The following is an 18,333-nucleotide window of genomic DNA, read 5'->3' as shown; positions in this document are numbered from 1 at the left end:
GCGATGGTAGTGGCATCTAATAAATACCCTTTGGACTATTTCCATTCGCGTTTCTGCCAGTAATTTCAAATAGGTACTCAAGTTTTCTCCTACGAGCACGAATAATTATTGTCATCTACTTAATTAGAATTAATGCTAAAAAAAGAAATACATTCATTTTATTACATTTACTTGCAAGGATACGGTTCAACTGGAGGTTAGCTTTTTTATGTATTCTTGGATTTCTAACATACAATTGTATTAATATTCAAAATCAGCATCTAACTCCAGCGTTATAAAGTAATGAACAAATAAAAATTGTGGGCGATTACATGGTGGAGAAGCAAACGATAAGGAATTTCCTCCAGTTTTAAAAGGACCTTGAGCCTCTTACGAAAAATTAAGCTAATTTTTTTACGAGGTACTAATTATATTTCAATTTTTATTAAATTTATCACTTTTATGTCATATCTGTAAATCCATTATATATTAATTTGTAATATTCATGATACGTAATATAATTATTCACTATATAATTGACTTTGAAATTACTTCAATTGTAGTTTGGCACAATTTTGAAATAATTTTCAAATAAAATTTTTAATTATTTATGACATGGTGGCAGCGGGGTAAAGTCCTCGCCTACCAAACAAGAGGTCACAGATTGGAGTCCCGCCTGTGTAGGTTGCCCCTATCCAGGGCATGGTTATTCGTGCACGTGTAATTGTGAAAACTTGAACACCCCTATGTAAAATGGCCATTATGTGCTGTATTCGGTGGTATATGAGTATAAATAAAATAAAACAATTTTGAAATGATTTTTGAATGATATTTAATGATTATTTATGCCTAATAATAATATATGTCTGCCTATAGGCCTTTACTTACTGTTTAATTTCTGCTATCTTGTTCAATTTTGTTTGCATGGATATGCAACGATTAAAGTATAGTTTTTGTAAATGATTCTCACCATATTGCAGCAAATTTTTTTCCCCCGTTGCATGTTCGTTCTTAAGGAATATTTTCCACGGTTTACAGCCACCCCTATATAACAGCGCTAAACTATTTAAGAAATTCTCTTGGGTTTCCAACTAGGTCAGGATTTTGGTTGATAGCAAAGTTTCAAATGGCCATTGGCCATCGTCGGCATGGCATATTTGCTAATATCTTTATAACAGGATGTTGTTAGAGACAGCTATAATTTTTTTGCGAGAAACTAACATCCAGTATCGGTTGGAAACCCTTGAGAATTTCCTGACCACCAGACATCTACACACCATCACATCCCGGCAGTTACAAGGTCGTATTTTTATATTGTAATTTATTGTAAAATAAAACAAGAAAATAGAGCCAGAGTTTATTTTAACGATAGAAAATACGATTAATTATAGTTAAAATTGTAATAGTTTGGAAAAAAGTCTCAAATCATTGCAAAAAATGAATAAAAACACTTGTCTATTTTTAATTTAATTCGAATACTGCGGCATTCCTTAAATTATCGAAACGTTGTGGTATCGCTCGAGTCGCAAAGGTATCGATAACTTCGATCCGCAGAAAGAGCAGTGCTGGCAGAGCGCAAGGCGTTTTGGCGTAGGGTAACTTGAGTAACGGTAGATATGCGTTACTAATGAATATTGGAAGGGGTTGAAAAAGTTTTCAAATAATCTATTACGGGATTACGTTAATTAATGAATGATAGGGTTAGTTTTTGCTATCGGATTGGGCTAAAGATTTCCCTCAGTATTGTCCAAAGCAGTCGAGTTTTCTGTCAACTTTCGCGATGGAAGAAGAGAAAAATGCAGTTCCGTGGAAACATTTTAGAGATTACTATTTCATAAGTGAAGAAGATTATTATAACATTGGTAGTAGCACCTGTTTTCGTGTTCAATGTAAATTATGCCTGCCTGCATTGAAAACCATCGGAACTAACAGATCTTCATCTTCAAATTTGAGGAAACACATGAAGGTAGGTATAGTTATACAAACTTTGAATTTGAGTTTTAAAATCATGGGTTTATAGTTACATTTCACAGTAATATCTGCGTTTATCCTTAGAGCATTCATCCAGTGGAATTGATGGAAATGGAAAAAAGACTTTCTTCTGAAGGTATCAATGTTTACAGGAGGAAGAAAAGCGATATAGATTTAAAGGGAGACCTAGAAATGACAGGAAATTGGAAACGCGCGAAGACAGATGAGCTTTCAGGTGAATGTTCAAATAATGATGCTCTCTTCCCATTTTGTCTGTTAACTCAACCTCATAAGTACCAGAAAAGAATGTGTCCAAGGAATTATGTCCAAAGAATGCCATGACGTAGGCGAATTAAACCCTAAATATAATGATAATTTGGCAGAGTTTTCACCAACACCACTGCCAAAAATTTTCTTGAAATTGAAGCTGCTGGCCTAATTATGGGGACCGTGGTAGCCTCGTGGGTTGAGCATTGGGCTACTTAACTTGAAGGACCATGAGCAATGCCTTTGGACACCCTCAACAAAAATCCGCACTGGGCAACTTGGCCCAGGGAAATGAACTGGTCCCCTACCCCAAATGTATAACTTTCACATGTTCATGGCTTGGTATGGGGTGAGCTCTTCTCCCACCTAAACATGCCAAACATAAGGAAATCTAAGGTTGCTGACATTTCAGGTTCGTCTCATTATACCTATTCTCTAGACTACTTATTAAAAATTTTAAGTGACCGTTGAAGCTCAGCATCAGGAGGGGCTGAATTGGTATAGTCCCGATTGTTGTGGCCGAGGACCGTGGACCAGCAAAGTATTAGCTTTGGTGATCATAATTCTTTTCAGAGTTCGATTCCAAGAGCTGCTGATCGAATAACTGGTATCTCTGTTGAAATTTTTCTATACGATTTGTATCTCTAAACCCTCTTTCTGAAAAGAATTATGATTGCCAGAACTAAGTCTTTGCTGGTCCTCGGCCACAACAATTGGGACTGAAGGGGTTGGGATAGTTCAGTAATTAACCTCACTTCAATAATGTAGATGGAAATAGTTTCGACCACGTTTATACTGATGGCAAACGATACAGATGTGTACTATTGTCTCTCACATGCAGAAGTCCTTCTCCATTAACATTATTGAAGTGAAGTAAGTCACTTTGAATTTTTAATAAGTAGCCTAGAGAATATGTAACAAGGCGAACGCAAAACGTCAGCTGCCCTAGATTTTCTTACCCTTGCACAAACCTGAGAGGAGCTTATTCATTTTATTCACTAGGAAAGTGTTAAATCAAACATTACCCGGGTGCTCTTAACGAAAGGCACCAAGGGGACTATGGATTAATGTCCCATTCTCCGGACAGAGGTCCTCTCCATCGTAATGGAGAAGTCCACAGAGCACTCCAGCAGTGATGGGCCCTAGGTCTCTGAAAAATTCTGCCATTGCTGAGATTTGAACCCGGACTCCCTGGTGGGAAGCTAGCATTCTAGCCAACCCACTGACCCAATCCTCTTCACTTAATTCATCTTGCTTACTTCATGTAGTTTCCAAGCATGTTGTGGTACCAATTCAAAGCAGAATAACAGGGGCTGGAGTACCTGTCAAGGGCTAGCACCACAGTCAGGTTATAGGGGCCATCTCCTTTCCCTGACCCACTCTACACTTCGAAGATTTCATATTGGGCCGTCTGATGGTTTCACCTGGGACCCCTCTATCAGCAACCTTAGTGCTCTACCCACTTGACTATCTTGCTCCCCCTTCGATAGACTATTCTATTTCACCAAGTATTAAATATAAAGGCAATTCCACTTCAGGGTGGCCTGCAGACACCCCAGCACAGTAAGCAAAAATTCCTCTTGCTTCAAAATGTTACTGCAGATGAAACCTGCGCAAAGGACTGCCATAATGCTGCAAAAACATTCAATACAAATCCTAAGATATCTAGTGTTTGGTTGAAGTTTCTAATGTTTTGTATATTTCGTGCTCCCTCAAAGCACCATGTCTGACATCAAAACTGTCTCATTATTTAGGTGGAGAGAAAGAATTATTGTCTCAACTGGTGGAGGAGTATACTACGGCATTAGAATGTGAACCCAAGGAAGGTGATGAAGATGAGCAAAGAAAACTCATGTGGAAGAGCCTTACATCTACATTCAATGATATCTCTAGTGGACCAGAGGTGTGTAAGAAGTGGTAATATTCATTAATACCAGTGGCAAGGTTTTTTTTTTTAAATTATGGTAAACGCTGGTGGTGTGTTGCAAGATTTCAGCTTGGTCACATGAACCAGAAAATCGTAATATTTATCATGAAGGCTAATTTTTCTCACTGATGAAAATTTCAGCGCACGCATGAGCAGCTCAAAAGCATTTGGGAGAAGCTGAATAATGAATGCAAAGGAAATGAAAAACAATTTAGGCCTCGGATAATATCAACCTCCATGAAAATTGAAAAGGGTGGTAATGAGTCTTATGCAGAGGGATTAAGTTGGGAGAATGTTGAAGCCAGTGACGCCAGTGAAATGGAGAGTGATGGCATCGGCCATCCAATCATTGTGACAGGTTTGTACAATATATTATGCTTGTGGATGTACCGTATTTACCCGAAGAAGCCGCACACCTTTTTTCTGGAAATGCTGGTGATAAAATGAGGGTGTGCGGCTTTCACGAACTCTCCAAATTTTAATGTAAGCCACGTTCCATTTTCCCTCAAAGTTTTTTCCTTTATTTCTCCAGAGTTAAGCTTTGAAACTAGGAAACCTTCGCTGGAATTACATTTCTAACATTATTTAACCTTATTAAAAATGGAAACGTGAATTTATCGATTTAGCAACAAGTTTCCAAAAAGCATTAGAAAGTTTTTTTTCCCTCACGAGCCTGCCCAAAAATGGGGGTGTGCGGGATACACGAGTAAATATGGTATTCTTTTTCTTCTTCTCAATCCTCCTTGCTTGGGGGGGTCCATCAATTATGTGAGGGAGTTTTGGACTGCCCCTTCCCTCTTGGTGAGATATCGTGAGATGTGACTCGATTAGGGATGGTCGGATCGAATACCTCGGATCCATATATCCGCGGATATTGCCCTTCATCGGATGCATCGGATCCAAAGTCGCAGAAGACATCGGATCTGGATCCGAAATTTTGAATAATAGCTTCAGTGAATGCAACACCCCATAAGGGTGGAAAGAGTTCCGATTCTCTCTTCGAATGCGCCGTCGCATGCGATTCTAGTCCTACTCATGAACCGTTTTGTTTGAAAGCTCTCGCAGAGGTAAGTAAGAAAATTTCAGCCGTGGAAAGTAAAAATAGCAAAATACGACTGACTCATAGTGTGACTCTTCCCAAGAGATTGAAAAATCATCGGGGGAATCTTAGCGTGAGGAATTTGAAAATGCATTTGGATCCGAAAATATCCGATTCGAAAAATCCGGCTTCGAAAATCAAGGATCCGATCCGAAACTGGATCCGAAAAAAATCCTGGATTTGTCCATCCCTAGACTCGACCCCCTCCCTCTAATCTCACGTGAGATTGTTCAAAATGCATATTTTCAGAATAAATACATTAATTTGTGAGTCATTGCATTGGATTTGTTATTAATTGTTTTATTATTTTTATTTAAGATAAAGTAAGAATAGTATTTAAGATAACTAAGATCACAATTTTACCCTGTTTGTTGCGGAAAAAAATTACGTGACACTTGCTGACACCCTACTTACCCTCACGTGAGATTCGGCTTGACCCCCATCCTCCTAAATGCCTCACGTACTTAATGGATGCGCCATTGGGCATTGAAATTACTCCTGTCCCATTAATATCACATTAATTTATTGATATAAAAGTAAATGAATGAGGCTGCGTGATACAAAAATACTAAATGGACGTATTTATAACTGTATTAAAAATCGTGTGTATTTTTTAGGCGCCTCGAGGGGAGGCTTGTGCCCTCCCCTAAATCTGCCTATGTGTCTGACTGAAATGGTGCATTACCTTTATCTTGTTTGTTTTGTGAATGAATTTTGGCTACTAACTAGATGGAAAATTAATCGTTTAAAATGTTTTCAAAGTTTGAAAACTTTTTTAAAATTTGAGCTGAAAATTTTCTTTCACAAAATTTAGAGAATTAATTCTTCTTTTTTCTGATTAATTTCATATCATGATTGGTTACTTTTGCTGTTGCTCTTCCTCAATGGCTTAGTAAGAATGACTTTTACTATTTTTTTAACAGAATTTTAAAAGAATTGTAGTTTTTCTGTGTTTACTAAGCTAATGGTCTTTTATGTTTAGAGAATTTCCTTTGGATAAAAAGGCGCTCACATGCTCACATTCCTGCATTAGGAGAGTATTACCTATTGCCTTAAATTTTAAATTACTTAAAATTTCATATTTTTGCGACTTTTGTACTTGTGAGTGAGTGAGTGAGATTCTCAAAGGTTGCAATTGTCCTGCTATCTTTTTTCAAAAGTAATTTAAGGAATCATCACAGTCGAGAGATAAATTTTTCCCCTGCTATTATTTATTATATCGAGGATGTTGACCTTTAAAACGCATCATCCACTAGGATGAAACATTTGCCATTTCTTCTCACATTGTCTTTGCTTTTGAAACAAATATGTACATACTTAAATATATCTTAATTATAATATTCACTGGATGGGATTTAAGAACGTAATCCGAAAATGGATTCATGAATGGCAAACTGCATGCCTGAAATTGGTAACAATGTGTAATTTCAGTCTCTGAAAAAATGTCAACTCCAGTTAGAAGCCACGAGCTCTCAAACGGACGTTAGTCCTAAACTAAGCCCACCTTGTTAGGATTTGGGATGAATAGTACAGATGTATGTTTTTGAGGCTGTTACTTTGATTTTGTCCATGAATGGATATTTGCGTACGTACGAGGGTTTCCCAGAAATAATGCACCATATTTTTTTTCTTCAGCATTTATTTATTGCACATACTGAGAATTTCACAGACAAAAGAATGATGTATCAGCTACACAACCAATTTTGCATGTAATCTCCATTCCTTTCTATGCCTATCATCCAGCGTGAAGCAAGGGCGTGTATGCCCTATTGGTATCAATTCTAGTTCTGACCACAGAGCCATTTCTGCACTGTGTGAATCTTCAACAACTCAACTCCACATCGTCCCCAAAATGTCTTCCACGACTGGTATCCGTTAATGGCCCAAACAAGTGTAAGTCTGACAAAGCCAGGTCAGGACTGTATAGTGGATGGGGTAACACTTCCAAACCTGTTTTGCCATGTGTTCAGCAGTCCTCAAACTAAATTCACTAACTCTTGCTTTACTTTGTGGTATTCCATTATAAGTTTCCTGGATATCAGACAATTACTTATACCACTTATTTTTTATCAGAGCGCGACTCGGGTTTCAATGAACTATCATCATCTTCAGGCGCAAATTATAAATCATCATTTGGTTAAATCATAATTTGCGCCTGAAGATGATGATAATTCATTGAAACCCGGGTTGCGCTCTGATAAAAAATAAGTGGTATAAGTAATCGTCTGATATCCAGGAAACTTAGTCCTCAAACTTGTGAGGGGCTGAGCATTATCATATTGAATCAAAACACCTCCTGGGCTGTAATGGTGCTGAAGTTGCTGGAAGCATCAATTTCCTCTGCTGATTAACCGATTGAAGGCCTACTGCCGAGTCTTCATGCATCTTTATGCGCAAATGGGAACATCAGCTCACTGTGACATGTCAGGTGTGACAGCCACGGATGGACTCCCCAACTGCTCAAAATCTTGGAGCACCGCTGAACCACTTTCTAATGTTCTCGTTCTCTGAGCCCAGTGACTAACTATATCCCTGTTAAGAGGTATATCCATGTACTTTGCACAAATGTTTGTGAATATTTCTCTCAGTTTCTTTCGCTGCAGTGAGAAATTGAATGACGGTTTGCTGCTTGTAACATACCATCACTTACATGGTCCTGCGGCTATGCTTTCATTGGCAAGAGCCAGAAATTTTGCATGCACATTCATGAAACTTCAGATAATTTATACATAATGTTTCGAATTTGCACCATTGTTTTCGGCCAAGAAAAAAATTGTGGTGCATTACTTCCTGGGCAACCCTCATACTTATCTATTCATGGAGAAAATTTGAAGATGTGGCATTTATAGGTGTGAAGATACGAGGCAAAGATGATGCTGACACAGACAAAGAGGAATTGGAAGATGCATATTCAGACTAATTCAGTGCAAAACAATAGGGGAAGCAACCCAAATTGGCCTCTTTTGGTTTCGTAAAGACTTTTACATGAATGTTTTTACAGCATACAACAAGCAATAGTTTAACTTCCTCAAGATGGGTCAAAAATACAGGTTTGGCTGTATTAAATGATTTGAAGATGTTGTCTCTGGTTTGTTAAAAAATTATGCATATCAAATTCTTCATTAGAAAAAACCTAAGAAAATTCTGTATCTGTTATTTCCTGAATTAACAGTGCTGTAAATTACAAGGGAAAAAGGATAAAAAAATATAAGAAAGATTGAATCCTAAAGATAATGGACTTACTAAAATCAATGCATCCTTGTTAATCAAATCATCGTATACATTATTAAAGGGCTGGGAACCTGATTACAAGGAAGGAACCCTAAAACAAGACACAAATAAGCCACTGAAATTTGTATTTATTTGATAGTTTCAAGATTAAATAAATCCTAAAAGAGGAAAGTGTATTCCTAAAAAAAACTTTGTCCTAAGGATAAAAAAACTGGAGGATTCTGTATCATTTGTTCATTAAAGGCTTAATCTTTTGTATCCTATTGGATATTTTCCTCTCAAATGCTCATCACCTTCAATTGCTATAGCAGCTAAAAAATTATAACTGGAACTGATGGAGATATTTTCAATACCTTTTACTTAAAATGTCTTAATTCCTTCTAGTTCCTTATTAGATCATTAATACATGGAGAGATATTTATGAGTTGGAGAAACTGACATTGAGAGTTGACTTGTAATTTGACAAACGTCATATTCCTCATTGAATGCAGCAATTCCACTTTATAGTTCATTCTGAATACTTATCGTCAGAAAAGGTAATATATCAGTTTTTTGTGGTCTGGAATAATATAAGCATAAATAGGTAGATAACTTCCCTTTCCTTGTAAAAATAAAGTGAAAGAACAAAATGAGGTAGAAAACCTTTTTTTATGAAAAACAAGTTTTTTATTTGAGATTTTAGAATTTCCATCTGAAATAAACGTTTTTTCCCATCTCTAGTGCTGACCCACAGTGACCTTTAATGATAATCTGTTCATTTCTTTTACATAGATGAAAATGGTTCTTATGCCAGTATGCAGGTATCATATCAGGATGATTCAACCCCAAGGCAAAATGTCTACAAGGAGGGAAGAAATAGCAACTCAAATGATTCAAAAAAGCATTCTGAAGTTGAACTGAGGCTTCGAGAACAACTTCTGAGCGATCAAAAAATCCAGCTGCAGGGGTTGAAGCAGCAGATGGAATTGAAGAAAGAAATTCTGAAGGAGGAGCTTGAGCATCAGCGCAGGAAAAACAAGATGGAATTTGTGCACAGAAAGCTTTTGAATTCGATGGAAAGAATGATGAAGCAGGAGGCTTTTCGTGCTGAAGAGAGGAGGAGGGAAGAGAAGCATGCCCTTGAGTTGTCCATTTTGCGCATGTCGTCACGACTCTCACCGCACATGAGGTGGAAGATACCTGGAACAAACAGAAATTTTGTCTCCTCGGGTGCAAGCGTCAGCCCTTCATCGTCCAGGAAAAGCACGCAGGATGATCCAGCAAAGGAAGCGGATAGCATGAGTTCAAGCCTTGATAAGGTGGCCAAACCATTATCTCAGGAGAAGAAAATTATTTTGCTGCAAAATGGTCCTAGTGGTGAAACTTTTGAAATTGTGCAAGAAGGCAATGGAAACGTGGTGAAATTAACGGATTGAGTGTGCGTCTGATCGAGTCAAATTAACAGGAAAGTGGTTGAGTACTGCAATTGAACTGAAGCAAATAAAAAGTTAAGGTTGAGGTTTTGGTAACCTTCTATGATGGAATGATTCTATGTGACTGTCTTGGATTGTTATGCATTGGCTTCTCAAATCCAATTTAATTTTAAGGCTAGAATATCTGAAATTAAATGCACATCTTATACACGTACCTGAAGTAAACAAGTTTTATTAGATTTGGATTTGAAAATTATAATTTTTAATGTCCAAGCTGATAAAGTCAACCTAGTGGTCATCCTTGATAAAGACCAATACTTTGATAAAGTCGCTACATTATTATCTACCAGTCCATATTCCGAGGTCACCAAGAATCCTATCAGACCATTAATTTCTCGGTTCAAATCTGTACTTAAAGATTATCCACTTTTAATGGACATTCCATCAAGAACAACATTGACTTTATACTGAGTGAGATCCTCTAAGGTTGCAATTGTCCTGCTATCTTTTTTCAAAAGTAATTTAAGGAATCATCACAGTCAAGAGATAAATTTTTCCCCTGCTATTATTTATTATATCGAGGATGTTGACCTTTAAAATGCATCATCCACTAGGATGATACATTTGCCATTTCTTCTCACAATGTCTTTGCTTTTGAAAAAAATATGTACGTACTTAAATATATCTTAATTATAATATTCACTGGATGGGATTTAAGAACATAATCCGAAAATGGATTCATGAATGGCAAACTGCATGCCTGAAATTGGTAACAATGTGTAATTTCAGTCTCTGAAAGTCGCTACATTATTATCTACCAGTCCATATTCCGAGGTCACCAAGAATCCTATCAGACCATTAATTTCTCGGTTCAAATCTGTACTTAAAGATTATCCACTTTTAATGGACATTCCATCAAGAACAACATTGACTTTATACTTACAAACAAACAAAACAATAGACTACATTTTCTCCAGAGGCAAAATTATGGTTTCTTACGGCGTAAAGAATTTATTTCCAAGTGTCCCCATTGACATTGCCATTCAGTCACTAAAAACCTGGCTTCAGTCCTTGTCAATTGATCCGAACACCATAGATGAGTTCATAGGTCTCACAAATTTAGTAAAGAGTAAAAATTATTTTGCTTTTAAAGGGAAATATAACAAACAGGATTTCAACACCATAATAGGAAATTCACTTTCACCTTTCTCAGCCAACATCTTCATGACATATTTTGAAATGACCTTAAGAAAATTCTCATATTTCTCTTACATTTATTTACATTATGTTGATGACATTTTTGCCATGTTGAACACCAATAAATGAGCACTTAACAGTTTTTTGGACAACTTAAATAGCCTTTTCCTTTCTATTAAGTTTACCCCAGAAACTGGAAAGAATAATACAATTCCTTCCTTTAATAATGCCTCATTTTATCCCTAACATGATCAAGAAACAGAATACTATTTTATATATACAAAAAACCCACTGACTTTACCAACTACATGCACAATAACTCATTTTATCACCCAGCCTACAAAGTTGCTACTTTTGGTTTCCTTATTAAAAGATTTTTAAATGTTCCCATGGGTACCTCAGCATTTAATAAAAAATTAAACTTCATTAAGGATCATCAAACGAAATGAATTTCAAACTTCATTAATTTACCACATTTTGCAAAAAACACGAATTTAAATAGTTAATTAGCGACTCAACCACTCACAAGAAAGACCAATCAAAAAGATACATCAAACTACCATTTTACCCTGCCATTATGAACAAATTCAAACAAGTGTGAGGCCACGCAAAAGATATGATACCCCTACACGAAAAGTCTGCTGTATATCAGATTAACTGTAAATTAAAGCATTCTATCCATGTAGAACAAAAATGGTGCAACATACTCACTAGATACAAAGAACACATCGAGCTACAAAAACAGAAAACCAGAGAATTCTAGCATCGAACAACACTTGACAAACACGGGCTACCAAGTTACCCAAGAGAATTTAAATCTTTTGAAAGAAACATCTAATTACCTTTTAGACGCATATGAAAGTATGTATTCTCATTTACTCTTCCCTGCTTTTCCCTAATTCCCTAACCATTCTCTTTACTACACTTGAAATCTTAATGCATGCCCAACCTCAGCAGTAATTTTCCACCCCATTACGGTCATCCCTATGTCCCCCCACCGCTCCCCCTACACCTAAAATTCACCTCCTCATCCACCTATTATTCCAGTGGTATCCATTGTTCACCCACACTCAACATTTTGTTGACGTCAAGACGTGACCCTAATCTGTATACTTATGGAAATCTTGGATTTTGTTACTGGTCTTCATTTCTTGTTCAGATTACCATTCCATCACTCGAGCCTGAGCATTTTCTCCCAAAATTTAACCCAAGGAGTGAGTGTGGTGTGTAAATGTGTGTGTGTTAGTAAGTGCTATCTCAAACGAAGCAACCTTAGCGAGGCCCCTTCGACCCTTATAAAGTTTCCTTTTGAGTTGAGTGAGTGCTTGTGAAAGATTTCCGGTTGAGAGGCTGGGGTTGGTCACTGCTGCGAATACTCCCATTCCGGCGAACCAACAGAGAACTTTACTTTGTACCTGCGATGTGATCCCTACATTATGGCTAACGGATATGATTTTCTGTTTCTTGACTGAGGCCATAGAGCTCCCCTTACCTGTTCCATCTGAAGGTAATTTTGATTGATGTGAGGGGATTGGCTACGGATGGGAAAATATTCAGAGAGCTGGAGTCTAAGTGTTAGTCTTAGATTGGTTGAACAATAAAGAGCAGACGTATTTCAGATGGACCATCCAGGAACTGCACTGTATATATCCTGGCCACAGGGATGCCGACTTTCAAAAAATATTGGAGGGGCCCAAACCGGGGATCTTACCCCGGGAAATTTTATAAATAGTGAGTTTTAAGTTTTTTAAGCATTATGGAAGAGTCATATGATCGACATTAGAATCCTGATAACTCGAATCTCGATATCTGGAAACTCCGGGGAAAATTGACAAGCCGGATGCATTTTTTCCTCACACCCATAAGAAATTTTTGAGGGGGCTCGGGCCCCCTCAGACCCCTTGGAGTCGGTGCCACTGCCTGGCCATACAGAGATGACAAAATGAGAAAGCTAAGTGGATAGATACAGGAAATAGCTTAGAGACAATTAATTGACTTCAATTAATAAAAATTAGGTCATAATCTAAACTCCCCATTATACACCATCATTACCCTTTCTGGTTAATTGCTGGTGTCCTATCATGACTTGCCGAAAGCCTATTTAGGTGGTTTTCTGGGTAGTATGTAGATATGCTGCGTTTTTGTACAAAAAAGCGAGTCACCTTGGGAGGTTCAAATAAGAACCAATTTTAACCCATAGGAAAGAAATATTGTTTGAAAGGTCTGTGTTGCGGTTCAGTTCAAATATCCTCCACCAATTAGTATTTCTTGAAGTTATTTTCTTCCCAATAACATACCTATATTGTGCATAAAATCCAATTGACCAACTTCACGTGCTTGCTTTTCCCATAATTTCCATTTCACTTCTTAGCAATTTTGGTAGAAGAAAACTATGACTACCTATATCTTTTTGCAGAAAAGAAGATTATTTTTATCACTACAATAAAACAAGTTGTTGCAAACAATGTGAGCCTCAGCTAACTTAAAAATGAATGATTCTATTGATAGTTGATAGAAAGAGGCTGGGAATGAAAGAAGAGAGCCTGTCACTTGGTAAAACTTTTCTCTTTCAGTTTGCAGAGGTTGTGAAGGCTGCAGGTTTTCAAGATGGGCCTAGGGTAAATGAGCTGTGAATCCCCAGCAGTATGCATGCCACTTGGGGGAAGAAGATCTAGGTCCCCAAGCCTAAGAATTCATGCCCCAATGGAATGCGTAGATTCAGCCATGGGGCAGTGCCCCATGAGTGGATCTACGCATGAGATTACATTTATCTCTTAAGTGTTGAAGTCATAATTTGTGAAATACTTCCATGATATCCATTAAATATCTTGTGGTATAACATTTTTGAAGTGGAGGTAACTTATGTTTGCCCTGCTTGCATTTTACAACACAACTAAGGTGGCGTAGATACTTTAGACAAAATGTACTGTAGATGAACATGCGGGAGGTTGCCCATGGCAGTATTTTTCAGAATATAAAATATTTCCTTTGTCGACTCTTTTTTGCTACAGCAGTCTGATAAAAATGAGAACAAGAGCTATTTCCACCAATGAGTGATACAAATGAGGGAAAACTCCTCAAAAGACAAGCAAAATCTTTGTAAAAAGCAAAGCTCAACAACGATTAGTACAGATCATAATTTGAAAATTGACAACCCTCACACTGGTATGGTATTTGTAGGAGGTGACTGATAGATGAGGTCATTTGTACCATGAGGGAAGGGTATGGAAGGAAGGGTGGAGAGAAATCCGGTGTCAGCATTAGCCGGCTCTGAATGAAAAGTGACAAGGGGGCCACAGCTCAATGTCCCATCCAATGGATGAAGTGTTGTGCTTGAACTATCCTTCTCACAAAATTTAAGCATGGATACGGCAGTCTTTGAATTCTCTGCCACTGCTGAGATTTGAATCCGGGGGGGGGGGGGGGGGGGGGAGGGGGAAGCCAATGCTCTAGCCACCCGATTCCCACTCCCACACTTGATTAGTAACAAAACCGGCCAGTTTGAGATGATTATGGGTGAGGTCTGAAAACACATAGGAGGTGCTGTTTCCTTGAGGGTTCATGGCTGTGGGGTGAGGTGGCCGGGAGCTTTTACTGGCAATGATTAGTTAGACTGTTCATTTTATCTTTGCGAGTGAGCTGGTGTGGCTAAAGCAAGTGGGGGTGAAGGGATGGAAAGTTTCTCGACATTTGACTCTCCATTTGCCAATCAGCGGACAAGAGGCGTGGCCTAGCACTTCAGAAATCCAGTTGCTCTCAGACCTCTGTTGTGTTGACATCTGATGGATATCTGCTTGTGGAGCAGTGTTGCCAAACCTCATGCGTTCTCCATGTATATGTTTAGTATGCCCTCCACCAATGGTGCCACATTCAGCACGGAAGCTGACAATGTCCTGGGATTATCCTCCATACCTTCCAAATGAGTAGGAATATTGTCTCAGCACTTCACCCAAAATACCTTTGGCCACCCATGACTCACACGTTTTCAATGATAAACTAGGGTGGCTATGTGCATATATTTGGCAAAGCTCTTGCTCTCTCTCAGTAATTCCCCTCTCCCATCAGTGAAGCCTTCCAAGAGTGTCTAGGCTCTCATGAAAGCTCACCCGCAAACTCTCATCAGCTAATTTCTGGAGAATTCCCCTTTGCATTTTCTGGGGAGACTGGAACTAGAGGAAAAACCCATAATACGCCAACACGAATGGGGGCAATACAGCAGGGGGAAAATAGCAACTTGATTCGCTCCCATTCGTACTTGTGCCTGCTCACCGGGCTCAATGTGGAACGAGGGAATGACTCAGGTAGGCGCTTGGTAGCCAATGAAGGAAGGGAAATGGAAGGATGAGTTCTTGGAAGGAGAGAGAATTGTGGACTAATTCTCATCGCAAAATACGGAACATCCAACATAGAACGGATGGGTGAAAAAAGATCAGACTGTAAATAAATAAAGGGTGTAAAAGGACGGTTGGTAACTTCTAGGCCCTCTTATCATTACCATCTGGCGTAGAAGTGGTCTATTCCAGATGGGGAGATTTTCCAAAAAATGAGTACATAGGTACATAGTTTTTTGCTGAGGATGGGAACTTATCATTTGAATATTGTTGAAAATGCATTAGGTGGAAATTTACAACCATGCTGGGGCTTCTCATTACAAAATAAGCTCAGAATTAATTTGAGGATATATATACATAGAGAATATCCAGAGGACCAAAAACTCTTCATTTAACATATAATTATGTACTACATGCGACCTATGCTCTCTGGATGATCCATCTCTCACATAATTTACACCTGGATAACCTCTGATAACCAGAAATCACAAACAAACCTACGAGCAGAGAATTTTCATGCGAGAAGGAAGCCCAATTCCTACTTGGGTGGTGTATTGAATTCATTCAAACTTCACTATTACATCTGTGGTATCTGAAATTGAACAGCCCAGTACAAATATCCTTGAGCCAGCTGACACCAATGTAGTCAGCTACAGATAGATTGAGTCAGACTGATGACATGCATTTATTCAGATTTTTTTTTGGATGACAGCTAAGTCAAATGCAGCACGAACTTTCAAATGCCGAAGCCAAAGAAGTTCCAGTGATGTATTGACCACATTATTTATATTTATTAGATTTACCTCAAATTGTATAAATACTCATATATTAAAAAAAAAGATTTTTACATATGGTCATACACTAACTAATCATGAGTTTAGTCATTCCCATTCAATATTTTAAAGGAAGCTGTAATACATACATAATTTTGAGGGGTGCTTGCACTGGGTAATACTTGCCTGGCTTATGTTAATAATGGAACACAAATCCTACGGCGGGCTTCACAGTGGTAAATTCCCGAGGCCAGGCTCCTATGTCCTTGACTTTTACCCCTGACTTCAGGATAAAGTCAAAGGTAGGTCAAAATGAAGGGGCGCAGCTGTGATAGGAGCCTGCCGATGTCTTTGGGGTAAGGATAGGTGCGGAAGATAAGTACATAATACATACTTTAATTTATCAATAACACTTTCCCAGCCATTACCCTTGACAAAGTGACCGGTAACTGTCAGGAAACATAGGATTCTCCCTAGCACTGATGAGGTGACATAGCCCAAAGGTTTTATTGCCATGATGCAGCCATAAATATGCTTCAAGGTGTGCTTCGGTGGTATGCAGGTTGCCTACACTGGTTTGTATTTTGTTGTCAATTTGCATGCACAGCAAAACCTTCATTTCATTTACTGCTGAAAGTTTATTTTATTGTTGACTATTGGCAGTCATTATAAAAGTCAATTCATCATCAATCCTGAGATTAGCAGACTGCAGTCCTCCATCCCATACTACCTAATGCTTGTTTACTTACTTCCTTATTCCTCTTTCTTCTTTATTTGTCCCTGGGCCTTCCTCTTGGGCCTCTTTCTACTCCTCACCTACATTTTGAGTCCCTTATGTCCTTTCTCGTCCTTCCCTAGTGCCTATATTTCCACTGTGTAAAGCACTTTACTCCATATCATAGTCCTCACTCACCTTTTCTTCAATGTCTTACACAAAGATCCTCTTGCCAGCCACTTCCTCTTCATTAATGCCTTTGCTAATGCAATTCCTTTCCTGATGTCCTTACACCCTACACGCTACACCCATTTCCTCGTTAAGTGCTGAAAAAATATTTCAGCCTTTCATATTTGTGACGATGTACCTACTTTTAACTTGAGCCTCTCATGTCTTGCTTCATGATATAGTCCTTACTCTTTTTATCTTACATATCAATCAGTGCCTGAAGCACATTTGTAGGCTGGCTAATCAATGCCTAATCATCAGTGATCTTACAGATGTGTGCATCAATCCTCCCAGTTCACCACCTGACTGTGACTCATCCCAGGCCTCCCTCACCATTTCGTCTGCACATGCATTATAGAGTAAAGGCAATAGAGGAGAGTGTTGTCTCACATCTCATTCTTCATTATTTGCCCCTTATTCTTCATTGGCCGCCTTTCTTGTGTAGTGTTAGCCATATGCAGATTATGAATGAGGCGCCTATCCCTCTATGAATGCTTATTTTCTTAACCCTCTTGGTGCTATCCTTCTTCGTGAGGAGAAGGTGAGAAATGCAGAGTGTATTTTCATAAAATGTAGAAACTAGGAAAAAAATACAAAGCTATTTTATTACATATCCATAAGTGTTTTTTTTTAATTATTGAGGTTAAACTGGTTAATATTGTCAAAATATTTTTACATTTGCTGAAATAAAATATATCAATGCAACAAGTCATAGAAATTAAATAATGTACTTTGTAAGAGCCGATATATTGACCCGCCATACTTTTTCAACAAGCGAAAAAAGCCGATATATCAGCCTGCCGCGCTAAGAGTGTTAAGAATACCCATTAGCTTTCCCTAGTCCTCCTTATCAATGCTTTTTCATAATCCATGAGGTATAAGTGAAAATGTCCTTGTTTTACTCAATTTTTTAGTGTCCTCAATCTGCTATTGCATTGGAAGTTGACTTCCCTTTGCTGAAGCCAAAGTAATCATTACTCACCTTGTATCTAGTTGACTTTTCTGCTACCTTGACTTTTCCAATTTTACATCTTATACCACCATGGTATGGTATGGTATTTGGAGGAGGCGACCGACAGCTGAGGTCATTTGCACCATGAGGGAAGGGGTATGGAAGGAAGGGTGGAGAGAAACCCGGCATCGGCGTTAGCCTGCTCTTAACGAAAGGCGCCAAGGGGACCACGGCTTTACGTCCCATCCGAC

At 38.3% G+C, this 18,333-nt stretch overlaps 1 protein-coding gene across 2 annotated transcripts; it reads left to right on the top strand.

Moving 5' to 3' along the window:
• Positions 1-1,528: 1,528 nt before the first annotated feature.
• Positions 1,529-10,353, top strand: LOC124164064. 2 transcript variants are annotated; one of them, XM_046541231.1, is made up of 5 exons: positions 1,529-1,945; positions 2,035-2,185; positions 3,972-4,120; positions 4,286-4,502; positions 9,246-10,353. In XM_046541231.1, the coding sequence occupies exons 1-5, from the start codon at positions 1,760-1,762 to the stop codon at positions 9,887-9,889; spliced, it is 1,347 nt and encodes a 448-aa protein (XP_046397187.1). In that variant the 5' UTR covers positions 1,529-1,759; the 3' UTR covers positions 9,890-10,353. The 2 variants fall into 2 exon arrangements, with proteins under 2 accessions (XP_046397187.1, XP_046397188.1); XM_046541232.1 differs by having other exon boundaries at positions 1,856-1,945; positions 2,103-2,185.
• The last annotated feature ends 7,980 nt before the right edge of the window (positions 10,354-18,333 follow it).

This window comes from Ischnura elegans, chromosome 8 (genome assembly GCF_921293095.1).
Source record: "Ischnura elegans chromosome 8, ioIscEleg1.1, whole genome shotgun sequence".
Taxonomy (NCBI): Eukaryota; Metazoa; Arthropoda; class Insecta; order Odonata; family Coenagrionidae; genus Ischnura; species Ischnura elegans.
Note: the sequence above shows the minus strand (reverse complement) of the source record. Positions and strands in the feature narration are given on the sequence as shown.

Bases quoted from the DNA above. Each gene is read 5' to 3' on its own strand.
- LOC124164064 (XM_046541231.1), top strand. From the start codon at position 1,760: ATGGAAGAAGAGAAAAATGCAGTTCCGTGGAAACATTTTAGAGATTAC. The intron at 1,946-2,034 runs GTAGGTATAGTT...GTTTATCCTTAG, and splicing joins ATTTGAGGAAACACATGAAG to AGCATTCATCCAGTGGAATT. The intron at 4,121-4,285 runs GTGTGTAAGAAG...TGAAAATTTCAG, and splicing joins ATATCTCTAGTGGACCAGAG to CGCACGCATGAGCAGCTCAA.